This window comes from Cyprinodon variegatus, unplaced genomic scaffold (genome assembly GCF_000732505.1).
Source record: "Cyprinodon variegatus isolate N-32 unplaced genomic scaffold, C_variegatus-1.0 Scaffold679, whole genome shotgun sequence".
Classification (NCBI taxonomy): Eukaryota; Metazoa; Chordata; class Actinopteri; order Cyprinodontiformes; family Cyprinodontidae; genus Cyprinodon; species Cyprinodon variegatus.
Window position 1 is genome coordinate 194,874 of NW_015151132.1, and position 27,647 is coordinate 222,520.

At 35.8% G+C, this 27,647-nt stretch overlaps 2 protein-coding genes across 3 annotated transcripts in view; both read left to right on the plus strand.

Annotated features, from left to right (window-relative positions):
* Nucleotides 1-5,308, plus strand: part of LOC107097204 (sarcoplasmic reticulum histidine-rich calcium-binding protein-like) — an 11,605-nt gene extending 6,297 nt beyond the window's left edge. For both annotated transcript variants that reach the window (XM_015394257.1, XM_015394256.1), the window contains 5 exons: nucleotides 1,081-1,193; nucleotides 4,138-4,209; nucleotides 4,295-4,349; nucleotides 4,436-4,472; nucleotides 4,571-5,308. In XM_015394257.1, coding sequence (XP_015249743.1) covers nucleotides 1,081-1,193; nucleotides 4,138-4,209; nucleotides 4,295-4,349; nucleotides 4,436-4,472; nucleotides 4,571-4,592 — 299 coding nt within the window. In that variant the 3' untranslated portion in view covers nucleotides 4,593-5,308. The remainder of the gene's footprint in view (nucleotides 1-1,080; nucleotides 1,194-4,137; nucleotides 4,210-4,294; nucleotides 4,350-4,435; nucleotides 4,473-4,570) is intronic.
* A 6,292-nt stretch (nucleotides 5,309-11,600) lies between these two features.
* On the plus strand, nucleotides 11,601-27,283 carry LOC107097197 (carbonic anhydrase 4-like). The gene is made up of 16 exons (XM_015394249.1): nucleotides 11,601-11,716; nucleotides 11,889-11,940; nucleotides 12,152-12,178; nucleotides 12,279-12,461; nucleotides 12,564-12,712; nucleotides 12,807-12,896; nucleotides 13,897-13,963; nucleotides 14,103-14,272; nucleotides 15,542-15,647; nucleotides 16,844-16,873; nucleotides 16,961-17,137; nucleotides 18,618-18,772; nucleotides 18,858-18,947; nucleotides 19,965-20,046; nucleotides 20,142-20,305; nucleotides 26,756-27,283. The coding sequence occupies exons 2-16, from the start codon at nucleotides 11,889-11,891 to the stop codon at nucleotides 26,909-26,911; spliced, it is 1,698 nt and encodes a 565-aa protein (XP_015249735.1). The 5' UTR covers nucleotides 11,601-11,716; the 3' UTR covers nucleotides 26,912-27,283.
* Nucleotides 27,284-27,647: the final 364 nt, after the last annotated feature.

The window sequence follows — 27,647 nt, forward strand, 5'->3', positions numbered from 1 at the left end:
CGCCAAGCCCCGGCGACCGGCCGCAACACCCACAGCGACCGCACCACCCAGGAAAACACTCAGGCGGCCCCGCCCCCGGCCGGGGCCCATGCGCATCCGCCGCGAACCGGCCACGAGCGCCGCGGGACCCCCCCAAAACGCCCCCCTGGCCAAAAGCGCAGCCCCACCCCACCAAGACCGATGCCAACAGCGCGCAACGAAACACACCGCGCACAGAAACAGCCCGAGAGCAGAAAAGCCGCCCGGCGCAAAACCGCAAGAAGAGCAGACCTGTTCATTTCTAAAAACCGGATAAGCCAGGCAGGAATCCAGACATAGTAAAGCACGTCCTGTATATTTCAAAATGAGAGAAGATGAAAGGATGGATCCTACATACATTGAGTGTTAAGAGCAGCACAGCAGCTTTTTTGTAGTGGAAGATGGAGTAAATATGAAAAGCAGCATGCTTATAGCTTTCCTATAACAAGTGGAATGAACCTAAAAAAACAGAAATAATTGAGGGATAGTCACAATAATGAACTAATAAGGCAATATCTTAAAAGAATAAAGATCAAAGATGAATAAAAGTCTAGAAAAACCACCAAAAACCTCCAAGAGATAAATCTACAAACACCAATTATGACTAAAGCAGCTGATACTATCTGTCACTGACATAAATTAGGATTTCTTTCTTTTTTTTGCCTTTCTTTGACTTTTTGGAGCTTCTCCCAGTTTATATGGCCACTAATTATTAATTGTGTTTTAACCTTGTAGAGACATATCCTTGATGTTGTGGCTTACCTGGGGTGTTATCAACTTCTAGAGAGTTTCTGTCAAGAACCCTAACAGAAAAATATTTAAGAAATTTGGACTAAAACAAACAGCGATCTGTTTAGAGAAACTAAATTAGATATTTTATAAAATTCACTAGATTTAATGTTTGCTTTGCTTCTCCAACCAGACAAACCTTGTATCCAAATATATCCATATAATAAACACTGTTTAAATTGGAAGTGAGTGAAGCCTGTATGAATGTATAAGAATGTTATCCATTAAACCTTAAAGCTCATTCCCTTTATGCTGTTTGTTATTTGGTTTTAGATGATGAGGACAACACAACAGAGGACCTTGGTGAAACAAATGAAGAAGATGATACTTCCACCAAACAGCACTTCCACACTGGCTCGTTGTGCAGCGTTTGCTCCATCTGTGAGGTACAGTCCCCAGAGGGGAGGGAAGACCCCTTGTTTATAAATCTATACAAATGTATGTTTAGTAACACATTATGTCTTCACATTTTTATTCCCAAGCTGTTGACTTATATTTATAACATATTTTCTCTTTTTTACTGTTCGTTTTTGGCTTTGTTTCTTGTACTCCCTGTTAATCTGGCATGGTTGTTTAGGCTTTTCAAATATCACCCCTGAATCATTCATTCATAATAAAGACTCATCAAGCTGAGTCTGGATTAATAATTATTAGGAGTGAATTTTTATTTTATTTAAGAAAAATTCAAACAGTCCAAACTAGCAATAATATATTTTGTTATTATAGTGATTTAGAAATGAATAGGACAATTTCCAAAGTTATTATTTTAAAACCTAGTGCAGTGATTTAGAAACTTCAGTACAGTACATTTTCTGGTGGGGGCTACAGCTTACTAATTGATGATTGATTTTTTTTTCATTTATTTAGTTCCAGAGATAAAAAAGACCATTTCAAAAATAAAAAAACTATTTAGGATAAAAGTAGGCACCAGTTTAGCTGAGCAATGTTTTGACAGGAAGTGCCCTCTAATGTCTCTGCAATTACTGAAAAGCGTTGTGTTATAGATTGGATGTCCAGTAAGTCCAGGCCTGAGTTCATAAAACAACCTTTTCCTTGTAGTTTTGTGACAGAAACAAAGACTCCTCTCTTTTCTGTGTTAAGCTTGAGGATGTTTGGACAAAGTGACTCAATGACTGCAGTGGACTTTAGTCATGGGTTCTTCACAAACCCACAATTCAAGGACACAATGAAAAATAGTTCTACTATAGATCCTTTAAGCCCCTTTTCATTTTCCAGATTTAGAAAATGTAATCTCCATGAAAAGACAGTTTATATATACCTTAAAGAATAAGATGAAAATCCTATTTATAAATGGATTTAATATAGCGTTACTTCCTCCTCCTTTATGACAAAACAGACACTGCTATGAGTTTTAGGTTACGTAAAACATGCCTGAGGAAAAACAAAAATAATTTGGCTGCTAGACCATTATTTTTAAAGTTATATAGAGAAACTTTAAAGTGACTACAGCAGAATAGGAGCTGAAGTTACAAATCTGTCATTACATTGAATCCTTTTCATATACGGCTGAAAATACGCACATACCAAAACCCAAAAACACATTGTTTTGGTCATTTTGCCTTTTTGGCATCAAACAACTGAAAAGTTTCAATGACCTCTATCCAAATTATTCATAAGATGCTCTTTTTGATTTAATATGAATTTAGATTAAACTGATTCGATGCTGTCACATCATTCGCACATTTTGACCTGCAACTGCTGACCTTAACAATAATAACTAAGAATTAAAATACGGAAATGCATGGTTAAAGTTCGAAACTCTGAAACGATGGCAAGTTTTTTTTGTTTTCCCTGTAAAAAGCTGAAATGCAGAAAGTTGTCTAAAATGTTAAGTACAACCTAAGATACAGTTGGATCTGCCACAGCAAACTATGACAAATTAAGTGTGGCAATAACAAATGTCATTTGTTAAAANTCTAAAATGTTAAGTACAACCTAAGATACAGTTGGATCTGCCACAGCAAACTATGACAAATTAAGTGTGGCAATAACAAATGTCATTTGTTAAAAAAACTCACTAATTGTAGTCTAGACCATGGGTCACAATAGCCTGGGTGCCATTCCGAACTTAGTCCCGCCCACAATGTTTGAGGTCGGGAAGTTCGGTCTGGAATTGCTCAATAGTAGCGCCAGTATGCTAGCACAATATCTGGCGGGCCAATCAAATTGTCAGGGTGGGATTTATACGATGATGGACAGATTATCAACAGTAACGTAATCAACCACGTCACCAAAGCGCGCTTGGGTGACAACAACAATGGCTGCCGCTGGAGAGTTGAAGTGTGTAGATTCTGCTATTAGGTCTGTTCTAGAAGATATCGACAGCAAATTAATTTTAAAAGAGGAACAGAGATACTCGATCAAGGCTCCTCTTCTTATTCTAGGCGTGCAACTGCACGCTTTGATTTTTGTTGACAATAACTATGCGTCGCTTAACATACGTCACGCACTCCGTTGCTCTTATTGGTTATAATCACAGCTCTATGGAGCAGTATCAGACTCATATTCTGACTAGAATTGAGTAGGACTACGTCAGGCTAGGGTCACAAACCTTTTTAAGGCAAATAGCTACTTCATGGGCACTGAGTCATAGGAAGGGCTACCAATGCTGACCTATGAACTGGAGGGATCAGCTTTCACTTTTACTTCATACATAATAATCATATTTTTATCGTTCCTTTTAACTCCTAATTTTCTTTTATGATATTGTCATGTCTCTATAAATACTTAAATGCTCTGCATGATTACAAAGAGGAAAATCTATATAAAGCATTAGAAATGGAGGGCAACAGAACAAAATAAAATTTCAATCTTATCCCATTTGTGAGTTGTGCTGTTTTCAGAAGATGCTGTGGGCACCCCATGGTGCCCCTGAGGGCCCCTTGGTGCCCAACACGTTGGTGGCCCCTGCTCTAGTCAGTGTATAAACTAAATAGACCCACCATTACTATGGTTTTATCAAGAAACAACTTCATGTTTTATGGTATTTTATTTNTCTAGTCAGTGTATAAACTAAATAGACCCACCATTACTATGGTTTTATCAAGAAACAACTTCATGTTTTATGGTATTTTATTTGTCCACATTTATCTTGTAAATACTTAACTCTAAAATCTTTTCTGATTTTAGTTCCTAAGTACAACCTGTGGTTATGGTCTTAGAACCATGGGTCTTGTTTTATATAAGGGGAATCATATGAATTAGACAGATTATAAAGCTTTTGTAAATGCTGACTTTCACTGTTAGACTCCTTCTGGTGACCAATGAATCACTGCTTATTTTCTACGTTTAACCATCTGTTTCTTTCAGTATTGTAACGAACAGTGTGACAAGTGTCCATGTGCAGAGGGAGATGAGTCTGCTCACTGTGAGCATTGTGAGGTAAGCTGCTATCACTTTAAAGACTCTGTGGTAGATTTCTGTTTTACAGCTTTCCTTTCATGTGAACCTTTTGTTAATTTTCCAGGACTGCTCATCCTGCTACATTTGCCCCATTCTGTGTGATACAGTTTGCACACCAGGTAAATGATCATAAAACATACTCATACTTTTAACTGTTCATTTTAAAATTTGTATACAAAATTTTACTTTGTTCCATACTTCCTAGGCGGTTTCGTTGATGAACTAACTGGATCCATCTTTAAGTAAGTGTAATGACGTCCTGCAATGTAAACTCACATTATACTCATAGATATCTGATTTTAATGCCTTAAATTGTGTTGTTGTTTTTTTTGTTATACAGGTCTGTTTCTTCTCTACTCTGAGCAGAATAACTTTAGCATCAAAACAAAAACATTACATACAACAGGATCTTGTCTTCAGTCATTGTTTATATTTTAATAAAGCTTTAATGTTATTAGACCATTTAATGCTATTTAATTTTACAGCCTAGACTTGAAGTTGTAGCTGGGGGGACAGCTTTTGAGGTTCATTGTATTTTTATGAGGTTTACTGTAAAAAAAAAGAAGAAAAAAAACAGAAAAGAGAACTCATTTCATGTTGGAGAAAATTATAAATAACAGGAAAATATAAATTGCAGACAGCCGCTTCAGTGTCTACAACTTTAAAGCAAAGTTTAAAATGTAACCTCACTGTCTTGTTTCATTATGGATTAACTGTGAAAATCCACATTTTTGCCTCGTAACAGTCAGATCCCATTTTTAAGATGAGAGTCCCCTAATGTTAAAGATGGCTCTTGCCCAGAGTGTTAACCAAATCTTTGGATTGGGGGGCGATTTTTTGTCTCATACAGCCATGTAGGTTTGAAAAGCTTTTTCCATTAACAAAACAGTTTTTTTAATCAATTGTCCGATATCAAAATGTGCTTGATGATCAGAAAATGTTAACCATGACACTAAGGCCCCGTCCACACGAAGCCGAACCCTGGCCTAAACGCACAAATTTTTCACCAAACCAGCCTCTCATCCATACGAGGGTCTGTAAACGATCTTTTTTTTATTCAGCCTTCAGAGTGGGAAGATTTTGAAACGCCGTTTTTGCGTTTCCATCTTTAAGCTCTAACCGCATTTTTTTTTTTTACACGCATGCGTCATAACGTCGCCTCTAAACACGCATGCGCGACACAGTATCACAACAACAATGGCGCCGTACTGTGTTGAATGGTTGCTGCTCATGCTACTCACCCTGCTGTCGGGCTTACAACAGAATCTTCTTCTTCTGGAATATCTCCAGGAAGAACAGAGCAATATCGACGACATAGTTCAGCACCTGAATTTGACTAAACCACGAAAATGGACCCGCAGGCCAACCATGTATAAATATTAGTGCGCATGCCCAACATTTCGTCGCCTATTTTAGCTTTGGCACGACAGCGCCACTTACAGGCCTGGCATACATTTTGCAGCGTTTTCATGCATTCGTGTGGACGATCACATTTATTATACCTCTCCGTCTTTACGACAAACGTTCTGGAAAATATTAGCGTTTCGTGTTCGTTTTGACTTCGTGTGGACGGGGCCTAAAACAGAAATCTGTTGGAGGGCGTAATTCCAGACTTCTGCATGTAAAGCCGGGCATATACTGTACGATTTTTTTTTTTGCTCTTTTCGGGCCGACTTTCCAGTTTTGCGAGAATTTTTCGATGGGGGCGACTTTCAGCCTGATCGTGCGTCGTGCTTCTTGTAGTGTACAGGGAGTAATGAGGGGCAATTAGCCTCTCACGACCACCTCCTAATCAGGATTTGTGAGGTCTGGGGAATCATGCGCAAACAAGGATTATTTTTCTTCTTCCTCTTAAATACAGTTAAATACAAATGGAGTTCTTTCTGTAAAATTGACAGACCGTAGTAGCCACGTTTGCTCAGCCATGTCTTTGTCCAAATACCCTTTTCTTTTTAAGGCTTTCAGCACACAAAACTGCACAAGCTGCCAAGGCAGCACGTTTCGCTCTAGTGAGCATCATATTGCTCTTCTACTCGTTTGGCTTCTGGATAGATGAGTCCAAGTAGCGCCATCTCACTGCGGAGCGGATTCCGACGTGGTTATTAGACGTAGAGTGTGAGCAAGTGGATCCCATCAGCACAGTGAGAACATGCACCGTGAGCTGTGAACTCACACTGTACAACAAAGCCCTGCGATTTCGTCGTACAGTGTGAGCTGTACCTGTGTGCAACAATTGGAAAAAAACACACAGTGTATGCCCGGTTTAAGATAACTGATCTTATTGTTGTAAGTTCAGATGAAAAACAGTTGTGAATGCAGTGAATATATGAAAAACCAATTTCTTTTAAATAGAAAATATTAAACAATTAAGCCTCTCTAAATAAGACCTACTGAAATTATGGACAATTGTATTTTATTTGGATATTTGTAAGAAAGACGTTTGTAGATGTCTGAGCAATACAATTCTGAGTTTACTTTTCTGTCATATGTGGAGCCAGTTTATATATTGTATTACAGAGAATGTTGGACTAAACAGTTAATACTATGTTTTGATATATACTGTATTTTAATAAAGACCCTAGTACATGTGGTTTAAACTGACATGATTATTCAAGATCTAACTACGTATGACAAGAAAAATAAACACTTTAGAGATCGGCTTGTGTGTCTCATTTTTGCTTTAAATTGTTTTATTTCATTTTTTCGACGATGAAGACTGGTCTTAAGATCCCATTTTCTAAATTCTTAGCCTGAACCATTTTTTTAACCACATTTTTCCTTGTTCTCAGATGTGTTGGACTTGATTTTTTTTCTCCAGGCAAGTTAAGACCTGCTGCAAAACTTTTCTTTTTTAGATTGACAGCGTAAAACTGAATGCTTTTTAACACAGCCAATTATCTTATTTTAAATGTGATAGTTCCTGTGCTACGAAATTTGACCCTATAAACGGATAATGAGAAGATGTGAGATGTTTTTTTTTTTTTTTACATGGATATATTTCTGTCTGTACTCTGTCTCGGGAAACTAATCTTGTCTGCTGTTACAAAAAGGCAACATAATAATATACTTTAGTAATAAAATATGAATAAATTTACCCAACCTAAATTCTATAGATTTTCTTTAACAGTCTACAAACACTTGGACCTCAAAACAGAGAGGTCAGGGGCTGTTTCAGCTTTATTAATCTATTCACTTTATGAATCTTTAAGAATTAATTGTTTTACATCTGCCCCTTTAACTGGCTATATATATTCTAAATTATGGTTGTTTATAGGAATCAACATCCCATTTCCCCTAAAAGTATGGTCTTTATTATACTTTGAATGTAAAGTTGACTGATTGCAGGAATGTAGTTGATTTTTTCTTATATGCAAATTTTGTCCACCAGGGTGAGAAAAATCTGCCTGTTTAACCAGTTAGTCTGGAACTTTATTAGATGAGTTAACGAGTTCACCTTTACAACAGAAGTTACTATAAACATTCCAAGCAACACCTACAAGTTTAGGATTACAGTAATGGTACTGAAAGATGTTTGCAGCACCTGATCACACTCTCTCTGAAGGCCTCAGCCTTGGTGGTGGTTTCGTGTCGGTTCAGTGGTCGTGACAATAACACTCCTTTGACCTTCGTTAGAAATGCTTCTTTTCCACCCTATCTGTCATGTGAATAATCCTCAAGTTAATAACATAAGTTGAGTATGAAAAAGTATATGTTTTTGCATAGAATCCCTTATTGATGCAAAAGTTTTAGCTTTCTTTTTTTGTTTTTGTATGTTTCTGTTCTACACTATTTTCACTAGTTGGTGTGTGTTTCTGAGTATTAAGTGGGACAGGAGGTGGTGCAGGAGGAGTGGTTCCCGTGATTTCCAGAAATGAAAAACTGCCTCTGGTTACTATGTAAAAATACCTAAAGGCTCTACATCTAAATTTAGCTTTTCAGTATAATAAATTTCTGATTTGTGACTCACTACTCAAAATAAACTACTTGAATTTCATTGGGTTTTTTTTGTTAACATAATTTCTATGTTTTCTCTGATCTTGTAGGACTGCTGGTGCTTTTTCACGCTGAGCTCTTTCACATTTAAACACATGATTGACAAGCTTGACAAAGTCAGAGACAAAGTTACAAAACATACAAATCAATCACACAAAACATTTTCTTTGACCTGTTTTTTTAATGATAATTCCTCACCAATAATGAGACATCTGTTTAAATTATTTAGATAGAGTTAGACAAATATTTCAGATATTGGGGAGGTGGGGGTTGGGTTGGTTTGGGCATCTTTACAGGAAGTAAACTCGACCAAAACACGGGTGCAGGTCTGTGCGGGGCTTGTGCAAAGGAAAAACAAAGGTTCCTCTTTGGTCATCAGAGACAAGCCGGTAAAACGGAAAAAAATGTGTTTGTCCTTGTCTTGGAAGAAAGAGTCTGTAAGGAAAGAAATGTGTATTTTAATGATAATTATAGAGTAAAAATATGGTACTCTCCATATCAATAGCCGAGATAACTTTCAGCGTTAACGCTGGATCGTTAGGAACATCCCCTCCCTCATTTCCCTGCAACTAAATGATTTAAGTTGTTTAACTTTATCCCCTATGATTGCTGTTCCGTCGAAGGATGAACACAAAGAGGACTAATGAGGTGTGGCTAAGCATGAGTGAGGACACTGGGGGAAGGTCAAAAAAACGGTTTATTAAGCACAATGATGAGGGTACAAACATGGGAAAACTTACATTAAACAGAAGTTGGTAGAACAACTGCCCTTACCACACCTAATTATTTTCATCTTTATCTGGTAAACAGAAAGGGAAATCTAGACAATACAGGTTTAAAAGTACATTAAAGGGATTTCTATTATATATTAGGGTAGATAATGTCTCAGCATAATAAAAATAGAAGCAGGAACTGCCTGCAAGCATCTCTTCAGCTCAATTATTAACGTCTAATGCAACGTGTTTAATAAATGCGAATACAAAGTTTCAGTAAGTCAAACAAATGAGCGCCTGTCAAAGGAAGCAGTGAGTTTACTACATTTCTCTTTCATAGATATACTATAGAAAGTGTGAGCATGTTAGTTTTTGTTTTATAATTGCAATGAAGGGTTTTCCTTTAATTTAAAAGGAACAGTTATGTAAACTAATGCCCCTAATTCCTTTTAAAGAGATTTCTTTATACTGTGTATAAATGTCACACAGAGCACTTTGTCTTATGTCACTGCATTCTGCAGCAAACACTCTTTCAATGGTTTGTGTTATTTTCTGCAGTATCAGTTTGCAAACTTACGTGTAAATTAAAAGCTTAACATGACCGCCCTCCGTGTGCAGGATATATATTGTTTCAGATAATTAACAGGGTGTTGTCCTTTGACCGAAGCTAAGGTATTTGTGTCTTTTGTCACATGTGTCTTATGTAAAAAAGAAATTTTCCCCAGGGTAACTAGAAAGGAGTTATCAAACACTTATTCCTCTGGTATGCTGTCAGTTTAGCCTCAATCAACAATTTACAGATTAACAAGCATGATGGTGTGTATCTGTCAGCAGCACTTAATAAACGCTATTAAAATACATTTTAACTGATCCAGGAATGAAAAATAAAGTAGGCAAACATTAAGCTTTTAGACTGGCCTTTTATTTCTAAAAATAATTCAGGAGTGAGTCTGTGCCAGGGTTAAATGTCTTCTCTGTTCTACCAAGGCAATAGTCAAACACGTTTAGGCTTATGCCAGAGGCCGATTAATGTCAAAAGGAATTTTGTGAACCTCGTTATGTTTACCACCTGTAGTCTGATCAGCTAATAAACCAGTCATCATCCAGCATCAAGAAGCGATAATCCCTGAAAATGTGTTCCTTCCTAATTGTCCATTTTACAAAGTCGTTTCTACAGACAAACAATCCACCGGCACCATTACCAAGGTGGTTCAACATTATCAAAATATTTACAGCAATCCGTAGGAATTCCTCACACCTTGTTAGATTCATATATTTATCTGTGGTTTAATTCACCCCAATGCTCACCTTAGAGAGAAATGTGATGGTGAGGAAACATTTAAATGTTGTGCAAATTTTCAATTTGAATTTAAGCTTGTTAATCTTTATTTAATTTTTTTTTTTTACTTTGGGTGATAGGACAGCATATATCTCATGTTTCAGATTAGACAGTTAATCTATGATTAAAGTTTAAAATAAAGTTAAATGAAAAGTCTGAGAAATTATGATACAATCTGGCTTCAGATTCCCACGTCGGCAAACATATGTGGGCAATTTCCTGTCTCAAAATATCAGAATCAGAACCAAGTTTATTACCGTGTAGGTTTTCACTTAAAAGAATTTTGACTTGGTATTGATGTTGCAGACAAAATAGATATATATATATACAGAATACAGAATCTATAGCTATATACAATGTAAAACATTTAATAAACTATATACAATTGACTTTGTGGCTGGGATGCAAGGGATCAGCCAAAATCTTCCCTGCAAGCCTCAGAGTCCTGGAGGCATACAGATCCTGGAGAGATGGAAGATTGCAGCCAAACACTTTCTCTGCAGACCAGACGGCACACTGCAGTATGCCCTTGTCTTGACTTGACACTTACCTAAGGTTTAAACAGAGAGAAACATCGGGAAGAAAGGGATGTGAGCGAATGCTTTAACCTTATAAGATGGTTAGTGCAAGACCATGAGCTCTGAGTAGTGTGGAAATGAATCTTCCTTCGACTTAAATGGAGAAAAATGTGGATTGTGTCAGAACAGAAAGATTAAGGATTATGGAACCACAAATGTAGCCTATATAACAACTAATAAAAAAATTAAGTTTGATACAATCGTTAAACCTTAAAACAGATGGTCAATGGCAGAAGAAGACCCCTGGTGGTCTTTTTGTTATATCAAACGACGAAACTGGGAGAAAAGAATTATACAGGATCATCTGTATTGTGTCAGTTATAAAAAAAATAAAACTGGTATGAAGAGTCTCAAATGTGTTCTGATATTGAGATGGCAGGTTTTCCTTACTACCATCTGAATGTTATACTTATAGCACATCCTGCCAAAGTTCTAGAGATGACCATGATGATCCATTTATGACCACAAGGTATAATCTGCTTTTTATAAAGGGGCTGAAACACCATTTTTAATTTGGGGTTCAGTTCTGTGGAGAAATAACAAAAACCCATCTTGACCTCAGGACTGTTCTGTAGTTGAAATATGAATGCAAATTAGAACAGATAATTTTTGTTCTAAATAGATCTATTTAGAAAACAGTTGTTCGTGTTTCCTGCATCAGGGTTCAGTGTTTTGTACACAAGGTAGGCCCCTCCTAGAGGAGCACTGTCCATATATTTATCATGACCTTTTTTAGAGCAGTTTTCACCCTTTCTTTTTTTGTTGATAAAAGACCCTTTTCTGATGGATGCTAGTTTTTGAGCTGACATATTCCTTTTATTCACTTTGAAGACACCTTGTTGTGTTAGGATCTTCAAACTAAGGTTAGTGAAATACTTCAGGATCTAAAAAATGTGAGAACCCCCACCCCCAAAAATAGGATAAAATGTTTGGTGCATTTTGGTTAAAACTGAGAGGAGATGGATAAAACATGCTTGCCTCTAAACGACACGTTTGCTAATTATTTCTCATCAAAATATTATTCTCCCCTTGAAGATGTATCTTCTCAGGTTGATGCTATGTCTGACTTTGGTGGCTCTAGTAAAACGTAAGTATTTTTGGAAATATTTCTTAGGAATATTACATCCGTTTGTGTTCTTGTCTTTCTTTAACTTCATATAAATTGTATGATGATTGAGCAGACGCGGGAGCACTTCCGTTACATGTGGATTTTAGTTTTAGTTATGAATAAAGAGTAATGTATATAATTCAGTTCAACACAGATATTGATATTTATGTCTTCTATTTTCCTGCTTTAGCCAGTGAATGGTGCTATACTGGTTGTGGTAAGTAAACAATGGTTTCTGCTTTTTTTTTGTAAATATACATAGTGATACATACTTCTGTGTTCTTTTGCAGCACTAAATGTATCACTGTCTTCCACAGATCACTCACCTTCCAACTGGAAAGAAATAGAAGGATCTGACTGTAAAAGTGAAAATCCTCACCAATCTCCTATCGGTATTGTCACAAGCAATGTTACCATTGACCAAAACCTGAACAATTTCACCTTCGTCAATTTCTCCTCCAAGTATGCCATCGAGAGTATCACATATAATGGACACTCAGGTACTCCTCGCAATACTAAAATATAAAAGTCTCAAGATTATTTAAACAATAATTATATATTATATAAATACTATATACATTTTTCCTCAATCTTTGCCTTAGTGCAATGCAACATAGTGGAGAATGAAACAGAAGTGAGTGGAGGTGGACTTGATGGTCAATATTCGGTGCTCCAGTTTCACTTCCACTGGGGTACAGAAACTGATGGAGGTTCAGAGCACACAGTAGATGACCATAGATTCAAAATGGAGGTAAGGTTCTGCAAAATTTTCAGTATTGTTCTGTTTATTTTTTATTTTTTGTTGCTTTCTTTCATCATTGCATTTGCACTGTTTTCCTTTGTAGATGCACATCGTCACTGCAAAAAAAGATATGACAGAAGAAGAGATTAATAGTCGTTCAGATGGACTTGCTGTTCTTGGTTTTTTTATAGAGGTATGTGACAAACTTTCTCCAGCTATCTATAATCACAATTTTGAGAGCTCCTAATCTAACATCAGAAATATTTATATAGGCATGAAATATAAAATTTATGCTAGCACATCTGATGATTTGACTCCCTTGAAACCAATGGCATAGATAGTTCTGTGACATTTCTGCTGTATTTGAGAAAATTTGTCTTATTAATTTGTATTTTATATAGTGTTGTATTGAAGACCACACTAACCAAATCCAAGGAGTACCGAAACCAAGACATTGTCTTGTCCTCTAAAGGGTTGGTCTTTTCTTGTTCTTGGCCTCGGAAGGTCTCAGCCTTATCTCGGTACTCCTTGATCTTGGTTGGTACAGTATGGCCTTGACTACAACACTAATTTTCAAGAGACAATCTGTGGGTTTCAGGTCTATCTGATGTCATTAGATCAAAATTCTAAAATCCAGTCAATTAAATGCAGCAAGAGTTAGAATTTGCCCATTTGCTTAAGATGTTGGGAGGCACTCGGCATTGCACAGAGATCCAGGATATGCTAGGCCATGAGGACTGATTACTTAAAGCTCTCTTCACACTATTATCAAAGTTTAGCTACTGACTCTGTAGAAAAGTGCTAACCAATGCGTTATATGACGCTAGGCATTTATTGACCTGCAACTTTCTGCATACATAGCTCTTTGTTACAAAACTACTAACAGTTAACTGTGGGGAAAAAAATATTTCAGAATGGGACTTATGGCACAAGAGGAATCGAATCATGGTGCCAGGCTAAAAGTCTGCATGCCTAGGTGCTTATTCTGCACTGCGTACAGATACACATTTGCCAAAGTCAGCCCTGAGTCAATATGACATACACTCGCTTCAAGTTCATCATGTAAAAACACAGCTTTTTAAATATGCACAGAAAGAAATATAAACTTAGTATTTACCCTTTTTTTTTACTCTAGAGAGAGGCTAAGAAAAACATTTCAATCTATAAATCTTACACTAATTGATCTATTTCAGGAAAATGAAGACAAAGCCATATCTGAGCCATGGCAAGTGCTTACATCCTACTTGGAAATAATTGAAGGTAAGGATGATTCCTTTGTTGCACTGTTGCACTTTGTGCCCACATGTGTCTATTTAGATTTGGATATTTATCTGACATTCTATGTTTTTAAACTCTCATTAACATGAGATAATCATCTGATTTCCTTTAAATTTTACAGAAGAGGGCTCTACAGTGAATCTAAACCACAAAATCTCTATCGATGATCTAATTGGGGATGTGGACCGTTCAAAGTACTATCGATACAATGGATCTTTGACTACACCAAACTGCAGTGAGATTGTTGTGTGGACGGTCTTTCATGAGCCGATCTTAGTCCACAAAGATCTGGTAAGTCCACTTCTCAGCCAACACAGAGGGCACATTCTATATGAACCTGCACTTGTGTAAGCTTGGAGACAAGATGCTGGACGGGTCTTATATTAGCAGGATTGATTCATATCTATCAATTGATCCGGATCCAAGTCATTCCAAGCAGCTGAACCTGTAACTGACCTCTAGTGACAACATCTTTTATATAAGCAGCTACTGATGCGTTCAAGCACATACCTGGTAGGCCCTGGCAGACATACCTGTGTCTACCAGCGTCTGCTTTAATTGTTCTGTTGTTGGCTGTATAAACATATAAACACGTTGTGCACTCCACATGTGAATCGAAAAGAGAAACTCAAAACAAATATAGAAGTATCTGAATGTTGCAATATGATAAACTTTTTAATCTAATCCACCTGACATCCAACTCAACTTGATGAGCTGCTCACGTTTCAGCCTCTGGTATTTGCTTGATAGTTTCATTGTGCCGCAGGTGCGTGGCCACAGCTGTTAAAATCTTGTTGATTAATGTGGTGCTATTGAACTCCTTTTTATATTATTTCTTTATTTTCTAAGATCAAATATACATGTATATTTTTATTCAGAATAAAGCATAGCATCATTATAGCTTTTAAACAACAAATTCTCATTGATTGCCCTTATCAATTCATCTTTTGATAAACTAATCTTTTTTAAAAACTGAAAAAAATAAAACAATATCTCAGTGGCTACATTTATGTGATGGAGATATAAGCCGGCTGTAAGTAATATGCCTTATAAGTGCACTTGTGTCCGCATTGGCTTAAGTAAGTGCAAAACAAAAACATAAAAACAACTTAAAAAGCCCTTATATACAGTCGGTATTTTGAGAAGCTAAGTGACACGAGGAGCAATGTTTATTTTGCCACCACCTACAGAGAAATAAAAGGTAAGGGAGGTCAAAAAAAAGTTTCCATAGCTCACTGTAAGAAAAAAATGCTGCAATTTATTTTAGATGGAAATTATAATAGTGTATTTCATTAAAGGTTTGATAAAGGTATTTGTAAAAACTGGAGAGCCCAATGGCCTGAGTATGAATTGTCAGTAATAAAGACAAACCTACACAACACTAAATTCTAAAAAGCAGCATCAAGTAAATGCAATAGTTTAGAGAGCTGTGGAGTTTTTAGTCCTGATGGGTTTGAAAAGCTCGACTGTAAATAAAGGCTGACATAACCTCTTTGCAAGAGTTTAAGACTGATATTTGCTACCATAAATCACTATGACGAAGTAAACTTGTTTTTTCAGCTTAACCATTTTCCCAAGAAGACAAACCTCACAAATAACTACCGACCTGTACAACCCCATCATGATCGACATATCACTGCCTCCCCTGGAACTCCTCTTCCTGAAGGTGAGTCAGAAAGTAACTGACTTACATGTAAGGTGAGTAGGTTACAGTCACAAGTATGTTCTTTAATTATCAAACATTGCAACACATAATAAAAAATAAATAAAAAATCATTCGTATTTGGTATAGTGTTGGGAAATAAACACATCGCCAGCATGTAAAGGAAATTATTAATGGCAGTATTGCATTATGCAACATTACGTGGAAGGACATTTTTCAATATGTCTTTGTGACCCTTTAATGAACAGATGTGGCTAAAATCTAAAGGTGAAATCAGAGGCTTCAATCAAACATACACTTTGTTCAATTTTTCCACTAAGAACAGGTATCTTGTTTTAAAGGTGTTATGCTAAAATATAGAAATCAAGAAAAATAAGGAAGCAAAAAGAAAGAATCGTGAAAGGCTGCAACCACTCGTTAAATCTAAGCAGCATTAAAAGGCAGCAGCCGCCAATATTGTTCTTCCAAAGAAAAGCTTAATTAAAAAATGTCCTTACCTTCTTACCAGTTTGACTGTTGCAGAGATAAGCTGAACGTCAACTTCCTCTTCATCTGAACGTACAGCGTAGTCAGCTGTACGTCTGAAGTCTTAGTAAAGCAGAAGTAAAGAACCTGTAAAAGTCTGCTTCCATAAATCCTTTGCTGACCATACATTAAGAGAGCTGTTGTGGTTTTAGTTACTTTTCAAGGTAAAAGTAAAAACATTTTAAATGTTTCCACAGTTTTGCTGTCATTGTGGGCTGTGTACCAGATTGTTACACAACAAAACAAACATTAGTTACAGGGAAGTGTTTCAGCCTTTTGATAAAAAAGTGGTCTTGCTTAGAGCCTTGATATTGGCTATCAAAGTGTTTCTAAAGACTTCTAGGCCTTGATGTTACCACTAGCTTCAACAACACACATTTATAGATATTTATAATTGGCTCCTTCAGTGCATGGAAATTGTAAAAGGTATCAATACTCTCATCAAAGTTTAAATAATATTGAATGATGACTGTTTTTAAATGCTTTAGTAGAAAACATCTAATTTTATTGGGTTAAAGAAATATTTTCCAAAATAAAAATTTTTAACAAGAATGACTCCTTATGCTCAGAAAATGGTGTCATAACATGAAGCTTATCAAGCAGTTTTTATATTTGTTTTATAATAGATTAAGCTGAATTTGCTCACATTAAATATGTGTTCTTTTCATCTTTAGGTCATAAGTGGTGCTATGATGACCACTGTGGTATGTAGCAGCTACTTCAGACATATTTTTAAACTGTTATCCTTTACAGACAGACATTTTGATTCTTTTGAAATGTTTTAACTGCAGATCACAGCCCAGCTCATTGGTCTGCGCTGCCTGGGTCCCACTGTGATGGTGAAAGCCAGTCCCCCATTGACATTGAAACTTCCAGCGTTACTGAGGACGAGAGCCTCGGTTCCTTTAATTTTACTCATTTTGATGACAAACACGCAATAAAGTCTATCACCAATACAGGCCACACAGGTTTGTGTTTATTGCAGAATTTCAAATGTAGATAATAAAATAAGTAAAATAGATAGTTTAGGTTTTTATAAAGTGTGTTTTAAAAGTGATTAATATTGAGTATATCACTACTAAAGTGTTGATGTTTCATAGAAATCCAAAGTAGTTGGACCCTTGGCTGAAGCTACATGCTAGTTCAAGAGAGGAAAAAGCAAAACGGACTCCTACATTCTTAGAATAAATCCAGTCTAAAAATATCAAAGGAATTTATATAAACACTACTTTATAAATCTGTAAACAATTGTAATGGGTGATTGTTCACATGGAAGACTATAGTTACAAACATGTAAAATAAAAGTAGGAGGCATTTCACCACAAAAGATCTTCCTGTGTGATGTGGTGGTCTACTGAACAGATTAACTGTCTGTCCGAAAATTAAAGTGTTAAAAAAATAATGGAAGTAAAATTAAGATTGAATAAAACACTTCAGATTTTAACTTTCAGGTTTTCTAATCAGAACAGCTTTACATTTTTCCTTTTCAAAACTAGTTTCACACAGGAAGAGTATTGGTGGTGCACTGCCTCTTATCCTTAGACCCAATCCCAAACCGGCCCCTAATCACTAACCCTCCGTTTACGTGTTCCAGCGGAGGGTCCACCTTATTAACTGCCTTCCCAAACCCCATACTGGGTAGGGCCAGTGGACCATTCCCCCTTAAATAGCGAGTCTGCAATAGTTGCAGGCTTGCTGGAATTCAGCAACAGATGTAACAGCGGGCTGATGGCGGAGGAAACATGTTCCCCCAAATGTAAATGACAGAAACTGACAGAAAAAAATTACAAGTTAGCTTATGAAAAAAAAGTTACTAATTCCAAAATGGAATCTCCTCTTTGAAATAGTTTTATTTAACCATATACATTTGTTTTTTTAGAAAGTGGAGAATGTTTGGTATAAATGTCACTCTGCACGACAGAGCAACAGTTACGCACATGGGGTGCCTCTATGTTGTCACAGCAACGCCTGCTTTCCTTTTTCCATTCCAGGGAAGAAGCCTTCCCATTCTTTTTTATACCCTCACCACCTTCAATCTAGGCACTTTCCACAGCTGCCAGCATGACTTCATTGGGAAAGACACTTGATAGTTAAGGGTTAGTCCTTAGAGGGTGGATTGGGATTCAGCTTTAGTCCCTGCTGATAGCATTATCAGCTTCTTTGTAAATAACCCCTCATTTATAACAAAAATAGATTTGTAAAATAGTGTTTGCATAAACCGTCACAACTTTTATCAGATGGTAGAGGTCAGCTTCGGTTATGACCCCTCGCAGACTGCCCTAAACATTAGCCTACAAATTCAACTTCTCTAGATTTGCTAGATTTAGAGCTTGGATTAGTTATTAGAAGATTAGTTATGTGCTGATGATAACATTAGGAAAAATTGATAGAAATTAAAATCTTGAGAACCTTTAAGTTACTGCATTAAATGTTCTTTTAATCTTTCAGTGAAGTGCATACTAAAGGATGATGCAGTGGAAGTGTCAGGAGGGGGGTTGGAACATGTCTACTCAACTCTTCAGTTCCACTTTCACTGGGGCACAGAATCAGCCGATTCTCAGGGCTCAGAGCACACTGTGGATTCAAAAAGATACCCAATGGAGGTAAGGTGTAGGCCATGATGTTTTAAAATCAAACCAGAATCTATTATATGAACGTTTTATGTAATGAATGGCTTATTTTATCCAGATGCACATAGTAAACAAGAGGAAGGATTTAACACTGGAAGAGGCAGTAGGGACTGCTGATGGCCTGGCAGTGCTGGGTTTCTTTATTGAGGTAACGTCAACACAATAACTGTGACATGTAAGGCCCATTTGAACAGGAAAAGGAGCTCTAGTTGCGTTTTCTATAGCTTATCAGGGCTTATCACATTGGACATTTAGATTGAGCTTTATGTTTGTTTGCTAGTTGTAAAGAAGAAGAAATGTACCAATACTGACCTGACAGAAATGCCCTTTTGAAGGCCTACATATAATAAAAATATAAATTTGTCAGTTTCTCTTAACATACGTGCATTTGTTCTCTTGAATTGAGCAGGTAAGTGAGACAATTGAATAAGCCAATTTACTTAGTTGACATGCATAATATCTAATTATCTTATTTTAAGTATAAAAATGCTAATTCCATTGGCAAATCATCTTATTTTCTATTCAAATTAATGGTAAATATACATATTTTTACACATTTTTTCTCATTATAAGTTCATCAGACCTTCATCAGGGTGACAGCTTGTGCACAAAATAGTGGCACAACACCGTACCTGCCTTGTATACAGCACATAGCATTCTCTTTTGTTATCTGATTTCCAGTATGTTTCTTGCCTTTGGCAGAGTTTGCAGATAAAGATTGCAGTTACGGGAAGAGGAAACTGCATCTTTATTTTAAATTAAGATGCATTTTAAATAGTTTTAAATCAAGATTTAAATTCAAATCCATTAAGAAAAATAAGAAGACCATTTTAGGAAAGTCATTATTAAGGCCAAGTCAATTCTTTTCTTTTAAATTTTTTAATAGGGATAAAATGGATACAGTTTTTTCAAAGCTAGCTCACAAAACACAAGAATGTTTTATTTTCAAAAAAAGTGAAGAAATTTTTTTTCCTGCTTCATGCTAGAAATTTAGTTTTTTTTTATTTCCATTTTCAGCCCACAAACTCTGGCAAAAGTGACTCCCACTCACCTCCACCTGGCGCAGTGAGTCTTTAGTTTTATTTTTTCTATATTAAAATCATCATGTATGAGAATCACAATGCATAAAACCTTGAATAATTATTCTGCACATCTTTATGTGTAGGAGGAGCCCAACACAGGTTCAGAACATGACATGAAAGCCTGGAAAACGCTGACCGATTACCTGTCAGCTATCAAGAACATCAGTGAGTGAGCGTCTTCCTTGTTATGACACAGGAACAAAAGAACCACAGTATGAGCATTTATCCACCCATCTTCTGCATGTTTTACTTTAACACAGGTTCAGAAGTTGAGGTCACACATGAGATCTCTATCGATGACTTGCTTGGCCACGTAAACCGTGAATCATATTTTCGCTACAGTGGCTCCCTCACCACGCCTTTGTGCAACGAAGCAGTGGTTTGGACTGTCTTTAAAGAATCAATTAAAGTGGATCATGAACTGGTATGTTTCACTCATTAGCATTTGGCACCTCAAACACAAATATAGATACAAGGTTTTAGTAGTCAACACAAATCTTACTCATTTAAAGATATTTTTATAAAAATTTGACCTCTGACATGTTGCCGATAAATGTCTGGGCTAAACCCTAATTTTTAGAGAGTTATTAGCCTCCGTTTATCCACCTCATTTTAAATATCTGAGCATGGGTGCTATGTAGGGTTAAATATGTGTGGATCTTTTTTAGGCATTTGATTAAATTTTTTTGTGTTTTGACAATATGTTGGAAAATACATAAATCATCATTATACTTGATGAGCTAGTTGAAAGACATATCTCTTAATGGAGGTTTTGATCCACAGCAATCTGTGTAACAATTAAAGTACCAGCTGCCCTATTTTATTTAAAACGAGCGATTCACTTTAAATTAGCAATAAGCACAATTTAGCTTAACGAAATGACAAAAGATGCATTTCCATTTTATGGACTAATAATAATAATAATAATAATAATAATAATAAGAAGATTGATTCCTCCTGTGAAATTCATACGGATATCACATTATTTTTATTATGTTTATTTTCAATTTAGTTTATTTACATAGCGCAAATTAACAACATGCCATCTCAAGGCAGTTTACACCTCAACCGGATCATACGCTCAGATTGATTGCATTAACTCATTGACTCGAAGGCAATCCCTAAAACTGAGCATGCTTGTAGCGACAGTGGAGAGGGAAAACTCCCTTTTAACAGGAAGAAACCTCCAGCAGAACCAGACTCAGCGTGAGCAGCAATCTGCCAAGACCAACTGGGGTTCAAGGAGATAGAAGCAGACATGCAGAAAGAAGCAGAGATACAAAAGAAACTGTAAATCAAATACAACTCCCTTTATTGCATTGAGATCTTTTTAATTGTGTTTTGATATACATTTTGTGATCTATTGCTTCTTTCGTCTTTTTCGTCAGATATCAGTTTCAATTTTAGAATATGAAAAGAATTGTCAAAAGAAGAACACTCTGAATGTATGTGAGGATCCCGGTGTGCAGCTCACAGTCCAACCTGGCTTGATTAAACATTTTGTTAGTTTGGTCACCGGCTGCCTGCTTCACATAACAGTGATGTGAGGATCATTGCTGGCCAAACTTTATCATTTAACCCACATGTCACAACACAATTGTAGCATTACAACGAATTGAATCAACATAGCAGCACAAGTCTAACAGGATCGTAACGGCAACAAAAACAAAGATTTGACATCATGATATTCTCACCAGTCCATGAGGAGAACAGCTAGCTTCCCGTCAAACTAGAGCTGTTTCTACTCTCCGAGTGCTCTCCATCTTAAACTTCTTTGACAGAGACGGCAGTTCTTCTTTGGCAATAATGACTCCTGATTGTCTTAAGGTGAACGTGTTGATCCACTGGATGCACCGTATTCCATTTTGTCTGTTCATATGCATGTATGTGCACGCGTGGCCGGCCCAGCTATGTAAACAAGAGACTCAAAAACAACACAGAGAGATTGACTGTGAAATGTGACAATAGTTTATCTGAAAAGATACCTTTATTTCTTCACAAAACTATCTCATAAATCACTTTTTTATCTAAAATAATGATATTTTGCTTAATGCTTCTTTAAATCTATTATATGCATCGTTCTTTTAAGGAGTTAATGTATGTGCAGCAATTATAATGATGTTCAATGTGCATTTATTCATCGGAGGAAATTTTTGCAAACACAAGAAGACGACAATTTTCACCATTTAATACCAATGGGTAATAGGATTAAATTGTGTGCAAACATCCTGTAAAATTATTTTAAATTCTAATTATGTTTTTTTACCTCGTCGAGCAAAACTGAGAATTTAAAAAAATAGGAAAACATGAGTTTCTTTATACAGATAAAAAGTTTGACTATTTTGATCCAGCTATTTCCCTCAGCTGCTCAGGGATCGCCACCCCAAGTCAGTGCAGCCTACAAACCCTTAGCAGAGGTTGCAAGTCAGATTCCCGTCCTGATTCATTTCCAGAGTCCTCAGTATTAAAGAAACAAAATTACCCTTCTAAACGAAAAAGGGACTTTGGAAAACATAATTCATTTCTGCTTTATAGAAATGCACCTGTTCTGTGAAGGCCTCAGATGTTTTTCAGACATAATTAGTAATCAAAAAGAATGCTGAAGACCAAGGAAAACAGCAGGCAGTTCATGGATAAACAACAGAGACAGGGAAGCTTATCAGAGTTAATGGATGGAGCCACATACTGAAAGAAGATCTGTTAAAGTAGATTTCACATTGGAACAGAGGTTTTCCCTTCAGTTGGACATATAACATACTTACCATACAGTCAGAGATAAGGAATAGTTCAGCTTTAAGATAATTGATGTGTTAGTATTACCCAGCCAAAATATAGAAAATATATAGAGATTTTGTTAAAAATTTGTGGCAAGACCTGAACATTTCTGGGAGGTGGAAACAAATCTGACTGAGACAGAGTTATTTTTCTACTAGGATTGGGTTAAAAAACAACAACGGCAACAAATGCTTTATTGATGTGTACACTGGTAGAAACATAAAATGAAGGATGGGGCTGAACAAAATATATGCCACTGATTGAATATTTGTATTGAAAGCCATGCATCTTTTTAAACCCACTTTATAGTTGTGTTCTATATAATAGAATAAATTATAACATTAACCTTTCTAAGGCTTTGTATCAAAGCTTTCTGCAAAAAATATTTCATTCCTCAGCAAAAACCTTTATGATAAAGATACACTTATGGTCTCCTCTATAACCATAAAGACTGGAGCACTGATCTGTTAAGCTGCCAAAACTTTTGGACTTGACTGAATGTCCTTTTTTCGTAGTTTAGGCAATAAAACCTGAGTCCGATGCAGCAGGCATTATCCTTGATGTGCCTCTAAAAGTACTTAAAAGTGGTTTAGAAAGTCGCTGGATCAGCAGCGTCATTTACCTTCATAGACTCAGTTAATGCTAGAATTAGTCTGGAATCCATATTTTGCACGCATGGTTGCACATCACTGGTGTATAATGCAGAACTAGTACGTTAAATGACATTTCCAAATACTAACTAGAAAGCATTAGTGTTTACACTAACATTAACAAGCTGCAATGGCAGCTTTAAATCTTAAGTTTGTAAAACTGGAAAAAAACTATAATCCATGTGGATTGAATAAGTGCACTTTGAATGATATCCCATCAAATGACTTATAATGTTAAAAGCATTATTGTAAATCCCTTTTAAACCTTTTTTGAAGATATACACTCATACATGGCATTTGAAATACGAAGCTCAGAGGCTCTGCAAAATAAACCTGAGGAACTGCATGAAGAAAATGCTGAGTGACGCCTGACAGCCTGATTTATGTGGGGCTTAATGGAATGTGCGAGCGTAGCATAGCTAATCTTATGTGATGACTAACTATTTAGCTATTTAAACAAAAGGCACAGTTTATCAGCTGCAAAATGTCGGCGTCAGTAAAGGATGCTGGCGGCAGCCCTATCGCATATGAGGCATTGTCAAGAGCAGGATTAGCGAATTAGGTAAAAACTGATATAGATCATAGAGTGCAAAATTCAAAAAAACACCCTTTTTGACAATTCATGAGTTAAATTATTTGCTTTACGTTTTCACAAGTAAATTTAAAGAATATTTAGACCCTCAAAATGGAACTTAACATCTTCCTCTTAACGTGTTGTCCCTAAATGAATGCATAGATCCAAATTGGTGGGCCCTTGTGCTTTTAGTTAAATTATAGTAATCTGTTTAATCAGTTCCTCTCCGTGAGATCTTATCATTACCGAGCAATAGGACAAAACCCATCTGGCTGAAAATAATCTAATCTTGTGTATGATCTATAAGCAATGACGCGGCGGCAACCTCTCTGCATGTTGATGTCTCTTTTGTTAGATTTTTCCCCGTTAAACCAGTACAGGTACAGCACATGAACACGCGCTTGATCTTATCTTCATTTCTTTCTTTCTTTCAGGGAGGGATGATTCAGTCCGCAAATGAAGCGACTTTATCTTCAAAGATTTATGCGTTTGGATAGAAGTTCAGTTATCAAAACATAATACAGAGGTGGAAATCAGTGTTAAACGCAATGAATATATATATTTCTAATTAACCTATTGATATTTACAATAGATGTTAGTAATAACTAGATAATTCAAAACCAATTGCTACCTGTAGTGTAGTATGTAGTGATGACTAAATTACTGAAAATAATTAAATACTTGTTGGTAAAGACAACTTAAAGATATCTCCTATGTGAGGAAACTATGCTTAAAAGTTTTGTATTCTCCTTTATTGACTCTGGTCTTCAGCTCTTTGCAGATTTCCAATGGTAACCATGTATTACCTGCAGCGTTGGGACTAACAGTGGTGGAGGAAGTACGAAAAAGTAGTACTTGAGTGAAAGTATTGATACTCATGGTCAAATCTTACTTAACTACAAGTAAAAGTTTCTCAGTCAAACATCTAATCAAGTTAAAGTATTAAAGTAACCACTTTTGAAAACACTTCAGCATTCAAAAGTACATGCATTTAAAAGTATTCAAGTATACATTGTAATTTGTAAGTTTTCCACAATACAAATTTAATTTTGGAATATTACTGTAGTACATTTCTGTTTTCAGAGTAATTTTAAAGAAACTTGTAACTTTTAGAAACCCCTTGATGGATTTATGCGTAGAACCATCTGCTACTGATTCTGCAGCACCTGTGAAGAACTTCAGCATAAAAATGCCACAAAAAATAAATAAGGAGTTATTTTGATTGTTATTTCTGATTTAAAAACCAATCAAAAAGAGTTTCTCACATTTGTGAAACGTCATGCAAATCTCTAAAACAGTGATGTCCAGATTCACTCCTAAGGCTGTTATCCTCCATGTTGAAATTCCATTTTCAGAAAGAAAAACAGAAACAGCAAAGATAAGCTCAGACAAAAAAAACAGGTAACTAGCAGCTTCCTCGAAATCTAGTGGTGTAGAAAGTACTATATTTGACTTTAAAATGTAGCGAGTGAAAGTCATAAGTACCCGCTTTACTTAGGTAAAGATACTGAAAAAAGTACTTACGAAGTGTAATCAACTGGGGACTGATTAAGTTATTTAGTAATAAGTTAATAAATAAAATAAATAAATACCCAGGTATTAGTAATGCCTGTGTACAAGATAGGTAAGGCTTTTTTGTTTAATTATATTTCAAAGTATACATTTTATTTTTGTTAAATTGGTCGAAAAGTATTATTTTTCACCTTCATACCTATTTTATAGCCAACTGAAGGCTGACAAAAAAAAAAGCCCAAACATCTTATTTACCTTTATTATAAGGAACATCATCACATCTACACAATAATATTGCAACTCACTTGTCAAACCACACAAGTCAAAACAGTGCAGATTTTTGTTAAATTAGTTATTGAATTAATTAATAACAACCACTTTATATTCCATAATTTAACATCTAGTATAATTTAAAATTCCAACAACAGGAAAATTTGAAAAATTCTTCAAAACTTTAGATCATAAACCATAACTGCCTAGTTTCTTTTGCTAGTAACTTGTTACTTTCACTGAGGAGTAATAAAGTTATTAACTCAGAAATTTATTTTATGAAGAAAATATTAACCAGAACTAGTAACTTTTTAAGTAACTTGGCTAACTCTGGTGACCTGGAAATTCTAGTAACTTAATTTACTCTAAGATTCTCAAGCTGAGTTTAATGTTTAGCAAATAAATCCATAATTGTTTCATCCCAACAGTCTTGTCCTGATAATTTTTTATCTTTTCATGCTTACTGATATCTGACAGTATGATATTCTGGAAAACAGTCTTTCACCATTAAATTATTTTTTGAGGGTCATGTACATTTCAACTTAAAACAGTATGTGTGCAATGAGACAATACAATCCATACAACACTTGATTTGAAGAGCATGCTTTTATTTCAGCCATGTTTTACAGTGAGTGTGCTGAAGTGGCATACATTATTATTTTTATGCCAAAACTTCTGCAAGAGATTCAGAAGCTCCTGGCCACGTGTTTTGATTGTTTTAAATTCTATATGCCATGTCTGATGGGGAGCACCTGTAAGAATTGTTCAACTGCAAGATAATGCTCACTGGAATATTCAGAAATGTATAATTACCATAACAACTGCCATCCGTTTGAAACAATATTGTTTCAAAGGCTTCGGGTGAGTTGTTTTTCTTTTCTCATCATGAGAAACATTTGAAAAAGCCATTGATTAAGGCTGAACCATCACTGATGTCTTTTTTAACCAAATGTTTTTTCTATGCCTACTTGCCTGTTCTCCTTTTTGTCTGTATGCCGTTTTCCCAGTTTTGTTACAATTTATTAATTTAATGTCAAAGTGTAAAACAAGTTCAAAATGTAATGTAATGTAAATGTACCTTTAACTCTATCAGATGGCGATGTTCCCGAAACACGCAGGATATCACGACGTCTTCCGGCCCAGGCAGGCTCTTCATTCCAGGAAGGTCCTCACCACGGCTGCGGCTACTGTCCCAGGACCTGTCTTATTCTATCTGCTGTTGTCGTGTCTGTTTGCCCTCTTCAGTTAAGATCTGTTTGTAAAATAGAGTAGAAAACTGTATCTTAAAACAACTATTCTTGAAACATAATATACTAATAAAACCTAATGTAACGTTATCAGGGATGATGTTAGAATAATAATTGTTTTTATGCATCACCTTTATAAAAAGGTGTTCGAACTACAAAGCATTAGAGTTGGGACTTGATTTTAATTCTATATTTTGTTATATCTGCACACCTACAATTTATTTTTATGATTTTGTCATTTGCACAGTAAATAAAAACAGAAATAAATGCTAATAAATGTGAAGATTTTAGACTGTGAAAAGTTTTAAAATAAGCTACCTTTCTTTTATTCTTGTGTCTGTAACTCTGTAATTCTGATTATACCTTGTGTGTGTGCGTGTATATATATATATATATATATATATATATATATATATATATATTACAACCAGACATGGGGGATATACTTAACAGAAATTGCTGAATTCCCTGTTACTTTAATAAGTGCAATGTATTCTTATGACTTATAACCTTTAAATGTGTTCTTTGAAACGTGACTTCTTCCTTTTATTTTGGGTTATAGAACCCATTATTCTCTCGATTCATTGCACAACATATTAGGATGACAGCACAGACAGGGAATGTTTTGTTATAAGGACAGAACATTTAGGAACATAAGATCCACTGGGACAAAATTTTCATTCTGATATCTGAAACTTTCTACCATAAGTATATTTGACTCTGGATTTACTCCTTTAT

What these genes read in the sequence shown, in the direction of transcription:
- LOC107097197 (XM_015394249.1), top strand. Translation starts at nt 11,889, where the DNA reads ATGTATCTTCTCAGGTTGATGCTATGTCTGACTTTGGTGGCTCTAGTA. An exon ending in ACCATAGATTCAAAATGGAG is followed by an intron (nt 12,713 to 12,806) that starts GTAAGGTTCTGC and finishes TTTCCTTTGTAG; the next exon opens with ATGCACATCGTCACTGCAAA. An exon ending in TTCTTGGTTTTTTTATAGAG is followed by an intron (nt 12,897 to 13,896) that starts GTATGTGACAAA and finishes GATCTATTTCAG; the next exon opens with GAAAATGAAGACAAAGCCAT.